The sequence below is a fragment of the Gasterosteus aculeatus genome, chromosome 17 (genome assembly GCF_964276395.1).
Source record: "Gasterosteus aculeatus chromosome 17, fGasAcu3.hap1.1, whole genome shotgun sequence".
NCBI lineage: Eukaryota > Metazoa > Chordata > Actinopteri > Perciformes > Gasterosteidae > Gasterosteus > Gasterosteus aculeatus.
In genome coordinates this window covers 6,087,623-6,106,567 of record NC_135705.1, presented here as the reverse complement: position 1 = coordinate 6,106,567, position 18,945 = coordinate 6,087,623, and the positions used below count along the sequence as shown (strand labels likewise).

General features: G+C 42.9%; 2 protein-coding genes across 38 annotated transcripts in view; one reads left to right on the top strand and one right to left on the bottom strand.

The window, feature by feature from the left end:
- Window positions 1-1,397: 1,397 nt before the first annotated feature.
- Window positions 1,398-6,019, bottom strand: LOC120835157 (inhibin beta B chain). Its single transcript, XM_040203805.2, has 2 exons — window positions 4,828-6,019; window positions 1,398-4,513 (listed from the first exon to the last, which is right to left on the bottom strand). The coding sequence occupies exons 1-2, from the start codon at window positions 5,195-5,197 to the stop codon at window positions 3,732-3,734; spliced, it is 1,152 nt and encodes a 383-aa protein (XP_040059739.2). The 5' UTR covers window positions 5,198-6,019; the 3' UTR covers window positions 1,398-3,731.
- Window positions 4,376-18,945, top strand: part of r3hdm2 (R3H domain containing 2) — a 41,139-nt gene continuing 26,569 nt past the window's right edge. For 9 of the 37 annotated variants that reach the window (XM_078091782.1, XM_078091774.1, XM_078091767.1 and 6 more), the window contains exons 1-2: window positions 6,615-6,936; window positions 7,298-7,350. The gene's annotated coding sequence lies outside the window, so the exon portion shown is untranslated. Of the gene's footprint in view, window positions 4,474-4,993; window positions 5,479-6,522; window positions 7,023-7,297; window positions 7,351-11,750; window positions 11,948-12,051; window positions 12,136-18,220; window positions 18,312-18,945 lie in introns of those variants that run through there. The other 28 variants (XM_040203797.2, XM_078091771.1, XM_040203799.2 and 25 more) reach the window with 12 other exon arrangements.

Sequence of the window (18,945 nt, the reverse complement as noted above, 5' to 3'; positions counted from 1 at the left end):
CCCCGCCCTCTCCCACACACACCCCTCCCTCTGGTTCCTCCTCAGGTAAACGCTGTTAGCTCTGTTGGCACTGTTAGCTTCTTGCTGTTCTGTCTTCAAATAGAACCCAAACTAAATTACCATTAATTTCTTCTCAGTACGGCTCTTATTCCATTACAGAAACGTGGATGTGTTAATGCTGATGCTGGAGCAGTTAACCGTCTTCCCAGAAGGTAGTGCACATTACCTCGTATGCATCGAATCAGGAGGCCTCCGTTGTGTACATTTTCTATCAGCAATGAATGAGTGCAGAGAGATATAGCGTAAATGAACTGAGGGCAAACATAAATCAACATATTGCAATGCATACCATAACTAAGAATGATAATTAAAAATAACTTGGGTTGGGTTACTTCATTAGTGCAACAACATGTAAATGGGACATCCTTTTATCAGGATCCTACTTATAGAAAACAAAGTAAATACCGGATAACACAAAATACATCCACTGTCTCCTCAAATAATATTTTTACTCACAGGTAAACATATCACACAGCTCCTGAACGATAAATCACTTCTTTTAGGAAGTCAGATACACAAAATGAATTAGGATGTGGAGCATACAGCATTACTCAAAACCTATAGTTGCGTCTCTAGGCCAGTGGGTGAGGATGTAGGAGTAATTTTTATATGAGCCACTACAATTTAAACTAGCCTAGAAGTCCATCTGGCTTGTATCTGTCCTTTCACTTGGTGGAATAATGGATGTATCAGCAGTGACTTTAGCAGGAACACGTGTGTACAAATAAAAATTTGGAACGTGAGCAACTTAATTGATCTGACTACAGTCCACTTTGGGTGATGAAACATCACCTCCGCTGGTGGCTTGAGAAGGGGCAGGAGGACCTTTCCTGACGCAATGTTTCTAAAGGGTCAGCCAGCCTTTTGGACATTTGATATTTGGTGTTTTTAAAAACACAGGGTTTATACATATTCAATTCATTTGTCTTGTATTTCTAATTCATTCACTTTAGCACATAAATAAATCGGTTTAGGTCAGTGTGCAACCATGGTTCACCATATAATGTGTGTAGCACAACAAAATAGCACGACACTCGTTCCTTGCACTTAATATGCTGGTTCCAATCAGACCTATTTTACTGTTTCTTTATTAATTGGTTATTAAAGTCCAAACTATTGTCTCAGCTTGACATTATAACCAATCCCAAATTCAAATGCGTGAGGAAAAATTGACAGGATGCCAAAGAAATGTGACAATTGTTTACACACCCAACAAAGACGGTCCATAAAGCCACTTCCACTGTTTGCATGAGCAAACAGGCCCTTTGCCTTTCAGACAGTGCCAATGTGATTGCAAAGCTAAAATAGGAGACCTGCTTGAAAAAAATACTGTTCACTTTCAACCGTGTTTTATCCTTTATTCACTTTGTAGTCAAATGTAAAAAACAATACAACGTTAAAAGTGTTGAGATGATCATCTCCAGCCAATATATCTGATAGCCACAAACAACAAATTTCAAGATGTGTACATTTTTTAATCAATTTTTTAAAGCCAATGTTCTCATTGTGTTTAAAGAGAAGAGATACAATACAAAATATAGATGGATATAACAAGGTATATTTAAAATATGCATTTATTAAAAATATAATTTTACTATTAATCACGTTATTTCAGCACATTGTGATATTTTGCACGCAGTTTCGATTTCATGTCCTTAATTATGCAGTAAATATAGCATGATGTAAAAAAATATTAATATTTTCAACTTTAAATTGACAAAAGTAATCACATCCTGGCTCTATTTACACCAGTTACAGTATACAGAAATGTGTGCTCTGCAAACATATACAACCCAATTCATATTCATTCTAGTTCAACAAACTAGAGCATAAGACAATAACATGATTGACATTTGCTTCCTGTTGGCCTACAACATCTACATGTAGATGCTGCCCACCTGGGTTAAAGGTAGTAGACCCTCCAAGCAGAATTTGCTCTAAAAATACAGTAGGGCGATAAAGTGCTTAATAAGTTATGTTATGGTGGTGCCTCAATGTCACATTACGTCCTGGGACGCGGGGAACTTGCAAAATAAAATAATACAAAATAGACTTGTTTTACAAAGGTTAGAGAAAATAAAATGAGTGCAGCTTGTTGAGGCAGCAGACAGAGGTTAAAACCTGTTTGTGGGCTATTTGGATGGAAATGCCGTGTTGTCTTATTGCCTGGGAATCTCCTTTGAATAACAGAGCAGTACAATACAGTTCTGCAAATCAGTGGGACAAATCCTGAAACCTCAATCAGAAAAAAAGAGAATATCTTTGGCTTTTACACAGTTTGGTGTAAACTTAGATGATAATGAGGCCTGGCTCTCCAATCTGTTCTACAGACATATTTGCTACTAGCAGTGTAACGTTTATCGTTGGTAAACAATAAATTATTCCAAAATATTACTCCTCCTTCCATCAGCATGTGCGGAGATGGTTGAATTTGCTTTTGAGATGCCGACATAGCAGCGTAATCCATTTTTTAAAAGATCATTTCTAGGAAGATGTTTTTTGAAATCCCTTATTTCCACATCACTTTCAGGAAGTCTCAAATTTTGCATCATTCCAGAAAGGTTTAGACTTTGAGAGGGATAAACGCAACGTGCAACGTGCTCGTTGACCCACATGCCTCCAAGACCTTCACAAAACCTGACACTGAGGCAATAGCTAAATGTTTGCTTAGGCTGCTAAGAAACGACCTTGGCTTCATATGCTGTCAGTTACCCAACCGACTTGGCCGACTTGTGTAAATAATACAGTGAGGATGCTGATCAAACATATTCCAAACTAATCAGCATCGGCTGTGCCCAGACAGAACCCAGGGCAGATTGTACCTCTTCAGTTCAATCATGAAAACTGCTTCACCGCAACGTTGCAAGTGTTTGTTGGCTGTAATGTGAAGATAGAAAATGAAACAAGTTCATATGAACATTGTGTCATAGACGGTAATACAAAGACTCAATGGATTATTCACACCACAATGACTTTATGCTCAATGTCTAAGTAGCGCAATTTAAATCAAGGATCTCTTTCAAAGCCTTGCTTCAAAATGGAATAATTTGTCATGAAACGTGTGCCCATTGTAAGACGAAATACTGTAACTAAGGGTTTGAAATAACTGTTTCTTGGCTGCAATCATGGAAAAAAACAATTTCTGTCAAAGAAAAAAGCAGGACTCTTTCATTGTCAGTTTTTTATACAGCCATACGGTTTCTTAGTTTTAAACCTCTCTTTAATGAATTGTATTAAAATGTGGCTGCATTCAGATTTAGTTTACTCTCATTTAAATTCACTTAGTTGGTTCGTGAAACTCGCTCAACATTATCTCACCAACTAGTTTACACACTGCCTTTTAGACTTTGAAGTTAAATAGAAAAAACACGTTGACATAAAATATATTTAAAAAAAAGCATTAGTCTTTGGGCTTGCTGTTTCCCTAATATAATGTCCATTTTGAAACTATGCCTGTGACCTTAAAGTCAATGTTTTTGTACATGTAAACTGCTTAATGATGCCTCTATTTCAACACACTCGTGTGCCTAATCTGGGACAAAACAAACCTGTTTTTTTTTTTTTAAGAACAAATAACAACATGCATAGAGTCGGTTGTCCCCAACTAGAAGTACACAATTACTAACACTGTCATCCCCTCTGTCTATTTTATGTTTCTTTCCTTCTACTCTTTATGTACATCCGCAGGACTCCACTATCATATCAGCGACGTCCTTTTGGACAATGCTGCGAGGGGTGGACAAGTACACCATGGAGAGTGGCCGGCGCTCTGTGGGAACGCAACACGAAGATGCGTCCGTGACGATGCCGTTGACTTTCAGCTGGCTGAAGACGGTGGTGTGGAATGAGGACGCCATGCCCGGGGAGCCGGCCAGATGCTGGGGGCACTGACCCATGCAGTAGTTCATGTGGTAGCCTTCAGGTGCAATGATCCAGTCGTGCCACTGGATATCCTTGAACTTGATGAAGAACTCTTTCTTGCAGCACACGCTGACGACGTCGCCGCAACGCAACGAGCGCTTCCTGAGCGAGTGTTTGGAGTGATCGTCGCGGAGACGCACTTGGGCCGTCAGGAACGGCTGCTTGGCGGTGTCGGCGGAGCCGTGAGGGGAGCAAAGGTTCTTCCCGCCCTCGTCGCAGCTGACTTCCAGACGAAGTCGTTGCTGGCCTCCGTCCAGAAAAGCCTGCAAGTTGTGGGTGATGGGGAAAGCGTGCCAGTTACTCTCCCGGACATCCAGCATCTTCTCCGTTACCAGGGTACGGTTGGAGATGGACATCCCACTTTCTGCAGACAGAAAAACGCGGGCAGCGAGACGGGAGTCTCGATGGCGGTCTTCAGAGGAGCGGACGTAGATCCACAGAGAAGACTTGAGTACTTGGATACTTTGGCCGCGTTCCTGCAGAAACTGGAAGGTAAGACTAAGGCTCGCTGCGTCACCACTCCCTGTCTCATCTATGGATCAATGGCAAGTTAAGAATAACAAAGAATGTTAATAATTTGGAAATGTGTGATCAAGCTTCACATTCATGTAAAAAATAAAGGACAAATCAATACTTTCACTCATTTCAATCATGTTATGATGTCATTATGTTATGGATTACCCTACAACCCACGACAAGCCGTGCTGCATTATTATATCAATGAGTAAATCGAAAAGTTTATGACAGAATAACTTATTTTACGCACAGACGTGCGCTTAAAAGGCACCATGTGGTTTTTCAGAGCAGAACAGCTCAAACTGATAAAAACGTGAATACCAAACTTACTTAGATCTGCAAAGCTCACTATTTCATAGCCTTGGTCTTTGGCGGGCATAGTGTTTTCTAGTTCAAGTGTGCCATCGTTCCCGACGCGCCCCGAGTGCAGTTGGCGCAGCGCAGTGAGGAGCGCAGCTCGGGGGATTGTCTGAGTGATGTTCGGTCTTTCTTTCAGGTGCAACCTTTCCAAAAGTTGCTGCTTGACGAGTTCTATCATCAGTCTTTCTTCGGCGGCTTTCTCCATCGCCGGCAAGCCACAGGACGCGCAGCCCGGGGAACCACTGACCCGGAGACCCCTCAACAGCAAGGGTGCCAGAAACAGAAACGCCGGGAACAAAAAAGAGTGCGTCCTCCTCGACTCTGAAATAAATACACGCATCTCTGTGCTGGACGTGCGTAAAAACACAACTAAAACTCTTCAAATCGTCTTTCCAGAGTGTTCTTTGGAAGTCACAAGTTTCTCCAATGTTCTTCCGAGGTCCCTGTTTGTGGGCAGCTGGACACCGTGAAGGCAAGAGTCGAGCGACAGGAATGGTGTTTCACCCCTTCGGCGGTGCAGATATCTGGGATAATCCACCAAAACGGGTGACACGTTGGAGGGACGCACCAATGAGAGCATCAAGACGCCGAGTACATTACTGGCAAAGGCATCATTAACGTGTATTACTCTCACACACAACACGATACACGCACTCACAAAACACACAAAAGAGAAAAAAAACCCAATTGTATGAGAGGCGATTACGATGTCGTCATCTCAACAGGTGGTTTCTGTGTCTCGTTGCCCTCTGAGCTGCACGCGCAACTTTCCAATACAGACGATCAAAGTTTAAATCCAGTGCCCTTTTACCCAGTTACAGAGTAAGCGAGCCACAGTGCCACCAAAAAAAAAAAGTCTGCAAGCACGTGCAAAGTGCTCAAGGCTACGAGGCGGGGTATTTATAACGCATCATGTTCACCTCCAGGTGGCAGAATCATTCGCTGTAAGTGCGTGCGTGCGCGGCTAAATACTCTCTCAATTCAATTAATTGCCCGTGCAATTTGTGATTGTTTGGGCTATTTTGTGCACAATGACGAATTCAACATAGAACAGTTTATGAAAAGTGTATAGGCTACGATTTTGATGTTTGAGCTGAAATACGACTGCATAGTTGCACTGTATATATGTGACACGCGTCTATCATGTGTTCCTACAAATAATAATATACATCACGTGCCCTGTTGCAATGTGATTGCACGTGTGAGGATTCGGGTTCGAGAACACAACAAAAATATTGAGTGTGTGTTCACGCATAGTCCATTACATTTTGGTTGGGGTCTTAGTGTGGTTCAAGTACTTGCCTGCCCACATGTGGGGAACTTTGGGAACTACAATAACCTTAAACGTCGTATTGATTCCTTCTAAAATGTGTGAAGTATTATTGTAGGCTCACATATTAAAGCTACGTTAATGAAAAATGTCACTTAATTGACCTAAATATAATAAGAATAACAAACAAGAAACATCTAATGTTAAACTAGTAATGCTATTGTGACAGTATTTATTCTCCATTTGACCTGGTATGTGGGAAATATTATATATAAATATATTTAGCAAAATGGGCTTTCGCTTTTTTAGTCCACAATGCCAAAAAACCTCCATTGCATATTAATGAAAGAGAGAAAATGCCCCTCAATAAGAATAACATACGTGTGATACAACAGTTGAACAAAAAAAAGACATTTGGAACAGTTTCTATATTTTCTGAGTCTTAAATAATAGGTTTAAACAGGCGCACTGTATCCCGAGCGTCTCCCTGCGAGTGATCAGCACGCCGCTGACGTAAACTGTCGATGAGGAGAAAAAAAAAGTGACGCTGACACACACAAGCCGCAGCCGAGTAGGGGGAATCGCGTTTTGTTTCTTTCTTTCTTTCTTTCTTTAAGTTGTGTCCTTTTATTCTTTGGCGTTTTGTTCTTTTTTTGGCCGAGTCCCTGTGAACAACCCGACCGCCTCGCTCCTCGGTGCTTTCTATCCATCGGTACCGTCCACGCCGCTCCCCCCTCACGCGGCGCTATTTTGACAGTCGGGGTCGCGGTGAGCCGACTCGAGCTAGCAGCTCCATTATCTCAGCATTGGTAAGTCATTCGGGAAGCTAGCTAACCGTACCGGCCAGGGCAACATATTTTGAGGCTTGACAGTACAAGTAGAGGTTTACAAAAAGGTTGGCATTGCCCGTAAACACATGGTACTCTCTCGGTTAACTTTGTCGTAACATAAACGCCATGTTTCGTTAACATGGGGCTGCTTGCGTACGCTGCAAAGAAAAGGCTAGCTAGCGCTAGCTAGGTGGCTAGGTGTTGTAGGTGGCTAATTATACTCGCAGAAGGAAGCGAGCTAACGCCGCGAGCTAGCTATTGTTAGCGTGCGGGGCAAGCTAATATTTTCAGTCAACTGCACGTCCACGGCTCTGACCGCACTGCCGTCTGCTCTCTACAGGCACAACCCGAAGGATCCTCCACACGGACTCGCAACGCACGGCCAGCAAAACGGTGAGCCGAAGCTTTCGGGTGACGTGAGATCACTTCGTAGCATTCGTCGATGATCCACGTTTTACCCCCAGTTAACGTTGGGCGTCTAAACGCGACGGTTGAAGTCCCGTGTTCTCCATGCCTGACACGAGATGGCCATGTTAGCGTTTATCCCCGGGAGACGGACCGAGGGGACTGGGATTGAAGTGATTAGCTGGTTTGATTGGAATTAAGGGTTTTTAATCACGCTTTAAAGCCCCGTTTGGCTGGTGACAACAAGGTGTTATTTTGGCCGTTGCACCGTGGCGTGCGTGTATTTGGTCTCCAACGACGGTCAGAAACGAGAGCAAACACGGTGCAGATGCAATGACAAAATGATTGGAAATAAGAAATCTTTAGTTTATATTTATGATAATCACTAAAAAATGATTTCGGTGGTATATTGAGTTGAACCGTGCTGATGAGGAAATCATCTATAAGACACTACGCCATTGAAGTTCACACTTTGTGTTACTGTTTTCTAAACTTTGTCATCTTGCAAACCTAATGTAATATAAATGTCGCACAATGCCTAATGACATTCAATAGAAAAGAGCATTTCCCACTCATTTGGTTTTCCAGCCCCTAATATAAACACAGCTCACGGCGTTTCAAAAAAGTAAAAAAGGGTTTGTTGAGAAAACCACGACAATTGATCCCTATGACTTTAATGCAGCATTTTGATACTCCAGCTGAAAATAGATGGCAAGATTGTTGTGTTAAACTAAGTGGGATTGCTGCATAGACTGTTGGAGCTGTGATTCGCACATCTGCTCTGGGAAAACGGCACGTGTGAGTGAAAACATAAATATGCATTACTTTTGGCACGCGATGCAGATAATTGCATCAAGAGGCAGGCAAAGATTGTAAAAAATAGTCTATTGGTTTGGTGATCGTTTTTGGAACTGTCTCGTTGCATCTTCTGTTGTAGACGAGTCTATGATAGATTAAAAGCCATGGTTAAGAAAGTACCCCTCCTGGTCATAGGTAATGCTGGTATTATTGAGATAAAGTGTATCCAGAGTCAGATCCAATGGAGGTGAGTCATTGAATCAACAGTCTGCTGTTGCTAAGGCCAGCAATGAGAAAGATGTTGCATCCTGCCTCCCCTGTCAACAGGTTTCTCCTTCCCTGCAACTTGGAAATCCTAATACAAAACCATAGGAAATGTTGTTTTTTGCTGGAGAAGTGTTGAAGGGATTTCATATGCTGGCCTTTCTTTTTTTGTTTGTTTGTTTTTTTGCGCACAGTTCTTGGAGATGGATTAGTGAAGCATTCTTTTTTTCATACAACTGTCCAATATGAAAGTTTATGTTTTGAATTAAACTTCACTTCCTACATTCAAATATTTATGTAAGACAAGATGATCGATGAAACAGTGTTTTTTTTAATACGGTCATTTATGGGGTGTGATTGAAAGGCAGTTAATAATTGATAGCACGTGATCCTGGTTAGGATTTGACGAAAAGATATCCATATCTTCTTCTGTCGCCCTTTTGAATCTTTTTTGCAGCAGCAGCATAAGCAGAAGCAGGCTTTTTCTAGAGAGATTTGAAGAGCTATTTATAGATCTCTGCCAGAGCACCAAGCGTGGTGGTGCTGCTGCTGTTGCTGCTGCTCCTGTGTCTCTTCTCTCAACCGCTCTTGCTTCTGTCTCGCTCTATCTTTATTTATTCCCTCTTCTTTTCCCGTTGTCTTTGTTTTCTGGGCTTTTTTTTTTGATGTCTTCCCTAGTCATTGTTAGTCAATCCTCTTTTTGGCTATGTTTCCTTCCTTGCTTGCTCTGATGTAAAATATTGATTAGGGCAGAAGGAGGGAACTGGTTGCATGGCCGTAAGCCTGGACTGATTGACTTCAATGTAATGGCTGCGAAGCAGGAAGCGTTTTGATAGATCAGAAGGAAAGAAAACAGAAAATACATACAATGTTGATATTAAACAATGGATCAGAATCCAAGCAGGGATGGACACATTTTTGGTGTTGTTGATTAATCTACACATTTTGAAATTCATTAATCTCGATTAAAAGTTTGTTTTTCTTCAAAAGACTAAATCTTATGAATGAAAACTTAATCACACAAAACTACACACATTTGATTATCTTCGAGGCAGAATTCCTGTGGGTGGAACATGTTGAACTAGCGGCTCTTCCTGCTGTCCTCGTGCAGTTTGCTCTCAACTCTCCATCATTTGACGGCTGTGTTTGAAGAACCCAACAATCTCCTGACATTTAGCCAGGATGTTTTCCACACCCCTGTCCTTTAGGGACACTTTAGTGGTGGTCCTCTGCAGATTGTGTGTCGCGCAGGGCAGATGAGATGGAAGTAGCCTAGCAGCTACCACCATGTTCCAGGCACGATCACTCCTAAAGTGGTCCGTTTGCCACTGATCCTCACCCCCCCCCCCCTCCTTTTGTGTGACACGTGGAGGAATTCCTCTGCACAGCTCTCCGCTGTATGTATCCTCTGTTTGTTTTACTGCCAATGCAAAAAGCTCTCCATCTTCAGCTACCTGCTCCGTGTCTCCGGTCTGACTGACTGCTGCAGACGGCGGGTTCGTGTTCGGGGTCAATGCACACCGGAAGTTGTGTTAACATGTTTTATCGCATTGATCAAAAATCGCGTAGATTAACGCGTTAATCTTAACAGCCCTCGTAAATAATAACCCTTTTCCTAGCGTTTCCTTCTTACTTTACCTCAGATGCATGATGCTTGCTAGAGACTGCAACCACGTATAATTGTGTTAACAAAAGGTTTATCTATGGTGTCTTTGGTAACTGATCCATGCTTGTCTCCTCCCCTCTTTTCTGCTTTTTAAGCTCTTTGCTGTCTTCTTTCACTGTCCCCTGGAAGAAGCTACCAGACGACCCAAATTCAGGAGAGGCTGCTAGACTTGTTTTGAGGCAGTTGGTGGTATTCATGCATACCATCAATCTGAGACAAACCTTTTCCAGTGCCAGGCTTCATGATATTTCATGTGCCAGATGTATAAATTCCAAGCAAATTCCAAGCCAGTATGTTTTTCCGCCTATTCTGACCCGCAATCCTCTGTACAGTGACATAAGCAAGAGGGTCAAAGTTCCAGGTGGATTGTTATTAGAATTACCCAGTTGAATGCATTCCGCATGCAACAGAATGTACCTCATAAGGGCAGCGTGACTATGTAGACTGCTAAAAGTAAAACAAAAAAAGATGTATGAGATTTGAACACATTTTGACTTTTTTCAGTTCCCCTACACGTTGTTAGTTTCCCAATTTTGTAAATTATTGTAAACAGGATAAAAGGTGCAGATAAATAACCGTGGGGAACTGACAAGTGACATATTTAAGTACAAACCATATATTGTTGATGTAAGAGCAGCACGATGTCTGCGTAGCGTGTGTGATCGAGTGACAGCGATCGATGTGCTCAGAACAGATGAGCTCTTCGGCGATCATCTGAGCTGAGTAGAAATTCACAAATTCACAGTAAAGATGTTCTATGGGGTTAAATGTAGCCTACAGTGTCACACGCACCCCCACTTCAGCAAATGAAACCGGCACCCTTATCAGGATTGGGAATCTTACCTGGGACAAGGTGGACCTGTAGTAAAGCAGTTGCCTCCACCTACGAGTTCTGGGCTCTGCCTCTCGGGGCCGTAAAGGTGTAATGGGGCACCGCAGCATTTCTCCCCACAAGAAAACAATCAATAGGTAGCTTCATTTCGTTTTAAGTTGATGCAAACAGGGTACAGTTTCACCCAGCGACACACCCGCTGATTAATCTCAGGCAAACCGGTTCGACCAATGGAACTGTTTAGTCATTGATAGTAGATATCGGTCGATGACGATCGGCAGTTCGCATGTGTGCAAACCAGGTTTGGGGAGGGGTCCACGGATCACTTACCTTACGCTACCCAGAGTTTCCTTTTGATATTTTATTCAATGCTCAACTTTAGACTGCTCTCTTCCTCTGCGTCTCGAGCTGCAGTGTGCAGTGAGGGGGCTGCATGGAGAATATGCAAATATTTTGTCCTGTGGGAATACGGTTCTCTCCGAGCTAATATGGTGGTTTTCATTATTTTACCCCTGCATCCTTCAAAAATCGCTTTTTTTTTGGGGACATTGCAGCAGTGATCCACTTCACCAGCAGCTGTCAGTACTTTGAGCCCACTTCAGTTTTTTTTTTCAGATACAAGGCACATATACCGACCTCATACATTCCCATGAAATGGAGATGGATGAGTGTTGACTAGTTGGTCATCGACTGCATCTTTTTCATGCCACTTGTATGTAGGCTTGCATTCTTTTTTGCAACAAAAAAAGTATGTAGGTACATTTTTCTCTCCTCCCCCCCCACCCTTTGCAAGAAGGGAGGGTTGGAGGAGAAGGGAGCAGTGAAAGCACTGTGCGCATAAAAACAGAAGGGAAGGGGGGAGCCTGCAAGGCTTTCTGTTTCTGTGTAGTGCGTGTGATTCATTCAGAAAAAGGGAGGCAGTCAAAGGAAGCAGTTTTCTGTCCATTTTCATGAAACTCCTTTACCAAACCACTGAGAGCAAGCTTGACGACAAAGAGTATGATGAGATGAAGAGAGTGAGAGAGGTAAACAACCTAAAAATCTGCTGTTCTCATGCTGCAGGAAATGGAATTAATTCAGCTGTGCTGCTTGGAGAGATTAAACTAATGTCGGCGTTGTTTTGGTTCAGAGCTGCTGCTGCTTCTTATGTGCTTTTATCTGAGACACCGGATCCGACTTGGCTGGAGATCCACAGAGCCGAACTCTAAATACAGTAAGCATGTGCTGTGTGTGTGTGCGTGTGTTAGCAGTTTGTTGGTGAGATGTAGCTTGTTCAAGACTGTGCAATTTGGTTTAATGTGCAGCTGTTGTCAATGTTGATTGCTTCTTATTTTGGCTCTTTTCATTGTTGCTCTTTGTAAAGTTCCTCCAGCAATTTTGCTTTTAACGATACCTTTAGTAACAATGCAGATATCATACGATGGGGCTCGCTGGACGAACTAGTTGAATATACTATGCACACCATTTAAAGAACAACTCATTTGTTTAAGTGCAGAACATTTCAACACTTTTATGGTTGAATGAGAACCTTTTTGATTTTGCATGTTTTTATATTTATTGTCCGAAAGGTTCCTACGTTTGCATGGCGTTCAAAAGGGGTTTAGTAAGGCAAATGCTGAGGTAATGAGGAATTCCCTTCCACTGTGTCCCCCTGTGGGTGGATGGTGGAGGTGGCCGGGTGGGTGTGGGCAGTCACCCAGAAGTAGGCGTCACTCTGCATCTGTCATACTGAGGAGGGAGGGAGGGAGGGGTGCAGTTAAAAGGAAAACCAATAGGCTTACATAAGGCTGCATGTGTGAAGTTCTGAGACACTCTTTCTCCATGCTCCTCTTTGACTTGAAGGTGCAGTAATGGGTTGTGATGGCTTTCTTTTTGAATGCATCAGAAATTCAAAATCCCCACTTTTGTCCCTGTATCTCTTAGTCTCTCTTACTGCGTTCTCCCTTTATTTGCGAAGCACAATGTGCAGGAATAGAGAGGAGGTGAGAAGCAGCACAACAGCAGATCCCTCTTGAATAACAAATCTGCTGCTATTAATAGCAAGCCGTCCTCATGGCCTCCCTTTTTCTGTTCTGATGATTAAAGCCTAACTCCCATCGTTCTCATTGTATCTTCCTTTTATTATTTTTTTCCCTCACTTGGCCCAGATCTGTCTTGCACTGGATACGTGCTGTTTACACAATGTCTGACCGTTGGTGTACATGTCCTGCGTGTGCACATCTTTCAGCATCACAATAAATCGAGCTGCATCAGGGTCCTAAGCGATGCAACCGAAATGATCTAGCTTGATGTTGGCTCATAAAATGACTGATCCCAGGATTCTACTCTCCTGTCAATTAGAAGGTCTGCAACCTACCCATCTAGCGTTAGTTAAGCCGGAGCTAATGCGGTTATTCCCCCCCCACCCGCTCCCCTTATGTCTGCTGGTGTGGATGTTAACCCTTCTTAGCAATAAGAATACCTGGCAGCTGCTTAGCCCTGACTGACACACTGTTGTCCGTAATTGTGTGTTTGTGCATCCTTCTCTGTGCGTTTGTCCATTTACCTGTGTTTCTTTTTTTTGGGTTGGATGTAACTTTGGTGTTCTGTTCCCCAGGTAGCTAATGCCCTTGTAGCCTTACTCCTGCATACTAATTGCAAGTGCGTGGGAAAAAGACTTTGGAATGAAAGCGAGGAAGCACGACGTGGAGGGAGGTAACTGAAATCAATAGCAATCCCTACAGTAACTGCTGCTGTAATTGCCTTTTAGTTAGTAGGTTCACACTTTCTCATTTGGAGATTTTTTTTGTGCTCACAATTTTGTCTATATTAACAAAACAAGAAAAATGTTGAAAGAATGAAAAGCTCCAAACTTTCTTCAAGAGCGCTCCGATCCACCCGTCCCTTCTCATAAGCTCCGTCCCTAAAAAGTGTTAACCTTTACCTGAGAATGAAGTACAACACTCTATTAGAGCGCAAATGGACTACAAAGAAGCGCATCTTGGGTAACCGATGCTCCAGTGGTTCCTATGCTAAAGATGCTAAGTAGGGAAGCATTGAAGCTCCTTTCCTTAGCATTCAAACGGCTCTTCATAATCACGGTGGCCAATTACACTGCTGCCACATTTCACTCCGTTAGGAACCTTTCCAAGCAAATTCAATAATTCTAAAACAGAACGCGAGAGTGAGCAGGAACAACGGGAAGCAGGCGGAGATGAATGGATTGCTGTCCTTCGGCAGGCGGAGGTATCAGGTGTAGTTGCCTGTTACAGGTAAACAGATGGCGCAGCGAGGTGCCGATCTGCCACTGCTGTCAGGTCAGCTGTGCGATGTCGTGACTCGCTGCAGTGGGCATTTTCTCTAATCAACACTACTTCCTAATCTGTGCCGAGCTTCCAGTCTCGTACACTGTCTCACTTGTGGAAAGGGTGAGAATGGGCCCAAGCAATAAATTAATTTAACAATGGCAATGAGATTTCAAACACAGCATTAATGTTTTACTAGCATATTGTATGTTGTCGGAGGCATTTTTATCAGTCTAAGTTGAATACTATTATTGTGGGGCATTCTTTTTCATTATTTGAGGATTTATGGTCACACTCAAGTGTCCCGAACAAAAAGGAGGTTTGTTTACTAGATAAGTGTCTGCACAGCTATAGTCACGCTAACGGTCTGTACGCTATACATATCATTTTGGTTGCACAGCGGGCTTGTCATCATCCCCCTTATTTTTCTATTTTAGCACAGCGTCTTGATGGTCATGACTTTGCGGTCCCCCGATGTCTGATGTGATGGTAATGCAAGAAGCACAGGGGCCGTGTTTTATCCGCCTGTGTTGACTTACATGGCAGCCACGTTCCTTCTGTTAATGTCCTCCATAATGCATGTGATGGAGACATCTTCTCTGCTGTGTGCCTTTTCATTTGCAGACCCTAACTTCTAAGTCTTTCACTTACGTGATTAAAGGGGACTATATTTAGCTGGTTACATATGTGAAAACAATTTGCTTTTTGACAAAGTTTGCCCTTTTGAATGTGTCAAGCTAAACCTGAAGTAAACTTTTGTTTTTGTAGAAAACATGGATTGATATCGCTTTTTTTAATGAGCAGCATTTTTACGGCTTGGTGAAAAAAGGCCATTAACCTACTTAACAACATCGCATGTTGTTGACTGTGGTGCATGTGGTAGAGAGGGTGCGCCTAACCCTAACCGCAAGGTTGGCGGTTCAACCCCCGGATTCTCCATGTCGAAGTGTCCCTGGGCAAGACACCTAACCCCTAATTGCTCCCCGTGCAAAAAAGCTGTGAAATAAAAATGCAATGTAAGTAGCTTTGGATAAAAGTTTCAGCTAAATGTCCTGTAATGTAATATGTTTAGAATCTCAATTGACAAAGCACCGAAACAAAGCTAATATCGTCAAATAGATTCAGTGAATTTGTGACTCGGTAAAGTAGAAGCATGCTTATTAAGTTTCTTAAGAGTTTTGGCTTGTGATTTGATTATTTATATATAATCATAATATATAATCAGTGTTACTTTCCAAGAAAGACCATGTATATACTCCAAATGGTTAAAATGGATTAAAAGCCTCTGAAAATGTTGATAGTCTCCTGCCGTTCCATTATCCCCCCCCCTTTTTTTTTTTCTTTCTCTTTTTGCCCCAAATAAGTAATCAATTCTATTTCACTATGCCACAGCCTGTGCGTCAATCATGGGAACTGATTGAGCCTGTATTGATCTGCACCATTGAAGACTGGGCAGTTCACAACAGTCAGTGAGTGTGGCCAATTATTTTGTTAACACAGCTTTGGAACTTACATTTCTGTTGCAACAGCGTGGTTGTATTTATCTAATTGAATCAGTGCAGGGATGATAGTGGGCTTGAAGTATCAGCTGCTCTGTTCCTCTTTATTGCAGATGCTTCCAGCGTTACTCATCTTCATGTCGCATTTCTCAAAGTGCTTAGTTTTTTAAGTCCGACCTCCGTTGAAGGCAGAGCTGAGCTCCGTCATGAGCAGGGCGGTGCGAAGGAGAGCCCCCGCTGATGAAAGAGGAGCCGGTCACTCTGAATATTCTGACCAGCGTGCGTGCTAAATGAATTACGATATAATAAGTGTCTGACAATATTTTTGAGGTTATTCCTCCACGGCTCAATTTGGATTTGCCGTCGTGACCGATTGCAAACGTGTGTGCAGTGTTCAAAGGATCCGACACACTAATTCCCAACTGGGCAGGAGCTCCATTTGCTTTTCTTACCCGGGACTTGCAGTGTTTATTCAGACACTCCAGGTAAAAAATAGAAGTGTTTTTGCTGACTTGATGGTAGTTTGTTTGGGAATTTACATTCAGATACACAAAAAAACGACTAACATGTCTGAGGAAGTCTTACAGCACCTCGGGCAGAGTCACTGGCCTTTACAATGGTGTGACCTGGGTGAAAGCTGCCTTACGGGGTGATAAAATACTGATCATAGGCTAGATGGCGATAGACCAGCAGCCAAGTGGAGAGAGGAAGGGATAGCGTGAGGAACTCTGCGTGCCGAGGAGTGACGGAGCTCGGCCAGGTCAGGGCTTCTCCCTGGATACGTTCACCATGTAGACTGCTCGTATGGAAAATCATGTTCTACAGCAGGCAGTGTGACACTTTGGCAAACTGTGCTTCAATCTTATCAGATCTTTTAGGCGATTTGAAATAACGTATTACTAGTCTGTCTTGGTGTGGATGCTGCTGTTCTTTTAGACCTGAGCGATCACTGCTCAGACACACACACACACACACACACACACACACACAGTGAGGGAAATCTGCGTCCTACTTCCTCTGGACTTCTGTTCTTGCGTCTATGAGCTCAGCCTCTTTTAGTTCAAGGTTCATTTCCAGCAGACCTGATGTTTAGTCACCGCTCTCTTCTGGACAAAGTGGAACAGTCTGCAGTCGGTGCACGAGGGGACTCATCGGCGATCTGCACTTTAAAAAAAAAACTGCACAAATGACTCACATTCCGATCACTGCGTAAGCCCCATTAAGTCTGTGTGCCCGCGTGTACATCCGCAAGCCTCGTTTTTGGCTGCATGCGTGTGTGTTTGTTGTGTCTGTGCCGTTCGTGCTTCATGAGGGTGCCTTCATCTGTGTGCAGTTTTATTTGCGCATACCCAGTGATAAATACCCCGGGCCTTGTGATTGGGGAAAGGAGGGGGGGGGTCGTGAGAGAGAAAAATATGGGGGTGTTGAGGGATATGGCTGCTTTTCTCTTGGTGACAGAGCCTGTTGCCATGGAGCTGGTCCTCCCATTGGTGGAAGCCTGGTCCAATCACTTAACAGCACAGATTGTTTCATCATTGAGAAGTTTTTCCCTCTCTTCCTGTCTCGCTAGCCATCCCTTGCTCCTCCATCTTTTTTCCTCTCCTCTCTCTCGTCCATCCTCACTCTCGCAGTAAGCGAAGCTGATGAATTGCATAAGGTTTATAATGAGTGTGGAAGCTGCCACCCAATTTCATTTTGACAGTTAATTGTTTTGCAGCAGCAAGTTTAGAAGAAAGCTCTATACTATACTACTATACTTGAGAGAACAAGATCTACCCACAATAGCATTTTATTATCTATCTAGTTGGGGAGCTTTTTCCAATCCTCTATCTGGCTGTCCACAAGGTTTAAAGACCTATTTTTCATCTGCAAATATTTTTATTTGCAGCTGCTTGTTCAGAAATTTGATGAGCTGCTCCATTTTCTGTCAGTGAGGTCATTTAACACAAGGTTATAAAAGCTTAATTTCTGTTCTCAAGAAATAAACAAAGTTTTGAGACTTTCCCACACACACTTTACTTTCAATGATTTAACCGTTTTAAGGTATTTAGGGCTGCCTCTCAAACAATGTCCTGTTGGACCAGCTTTAGATGACAGGATGTTAAGTCGAGACGTTTTGTTTTTATCTACTCACACACGTTTTTTGGAAGTGGTTGATGACTTACTCAGATATTTCTTCTTCCACGCTGCTGGAAAATTCTGTCATGAGAAGTTTGATTTCTATGTCTGATGGAGCAGGACATGTATGAATTGTAGCAGGAAGTCAACCATAGAAGCAATGAGGAACAGTTGAAGAGATTTTGGTTGCAAATTGGGATCCGATCTCTGGATCCTAGAATAAAGAAATGAAAGTGAAACAAATTCCATGGCTTATTGCCCGTTATTTTACACTTCTCTTGGTTCATATTTCTCTACATTAATCAATGTGATGAATCGTTCATTATGCAGAAGGGAGATTGTCTTTCTCTTTCCCCCCCATCACCCACTTTCTCCTTGTGGTTTACTCCTTCTGTAGGTTCCCCCACATGCAGCACAGAACTATGCACAGGTTACTAAAACTAGTGAGCGCAACATCGAGAGGGAGACTTTGAGAGAGCTACAGAAAGGTAGGTAGGTAACGAGGGAGGGAGGAAAGGAGGGAGAGAATGAGTCATAGCTTGTCCCACAGGACTGAGTGGGTTGTGCTGAGTGGAGGAGGATGGCGTCAGCAGTAGGCCTGATAGAAAAAAAAAAAAAGAGGAAGGAGAGCGACACAACACTTAAAGGTGGGTCGACGGAGATATGTTGATGGGAGGGGGGAAAGGGGTATCCTCATACCACTAGGAGAGAGACTTGGATGGAAAAAGAGAAATCCTGTCTTATGGGGGTGAGACAGGATTTCTCTTTTTCCACTAAGTCTTTGTGTTTTTGTAATGTTGCTCTTCCTTTTTCTTCATTTATTCTTTGTTGTGTAAGATTGCCGGGTCCTGTTTTTCTGCTCCGTGCCGTCTCCTTCATCATTACATATATAGTTAGGTATTATATATCTACAGTATTTTGACACATTAAACCATATGAAGCGTGGACTGTTTGAGTTTGAATCAGCCTGAACGCTTCCTTTCTGGTCCTTTAGCCAACCCCCTCGCCCCCCTCCCTGTGTGAGATTGTGCAATTGACGCAAAGGGGAATCCTCTCTGACACAGGCAAACACTGGTAGGCACACACTGCGCGCGCTGCTGATATATAATCTCTCCAGGCACT

Bases quoted from the DNA above. Each gene is read 5' to 3' on its own strand.
- LOC120835157 (XM_040203805.2), bottom strand. From the start codon at position 5,197: ATGCGTGTATTTATTTCAGAGTCGAGGAGGACGCACTCTTTTTTGTTC. The intron at 4,514-4,827 runs GTAAGTTTGGTA...ATTGATCCATAG, and splicing joins AGTGAGCTTTGCAGATCTAA to ATGAGACAGGGAGTGGTGAC.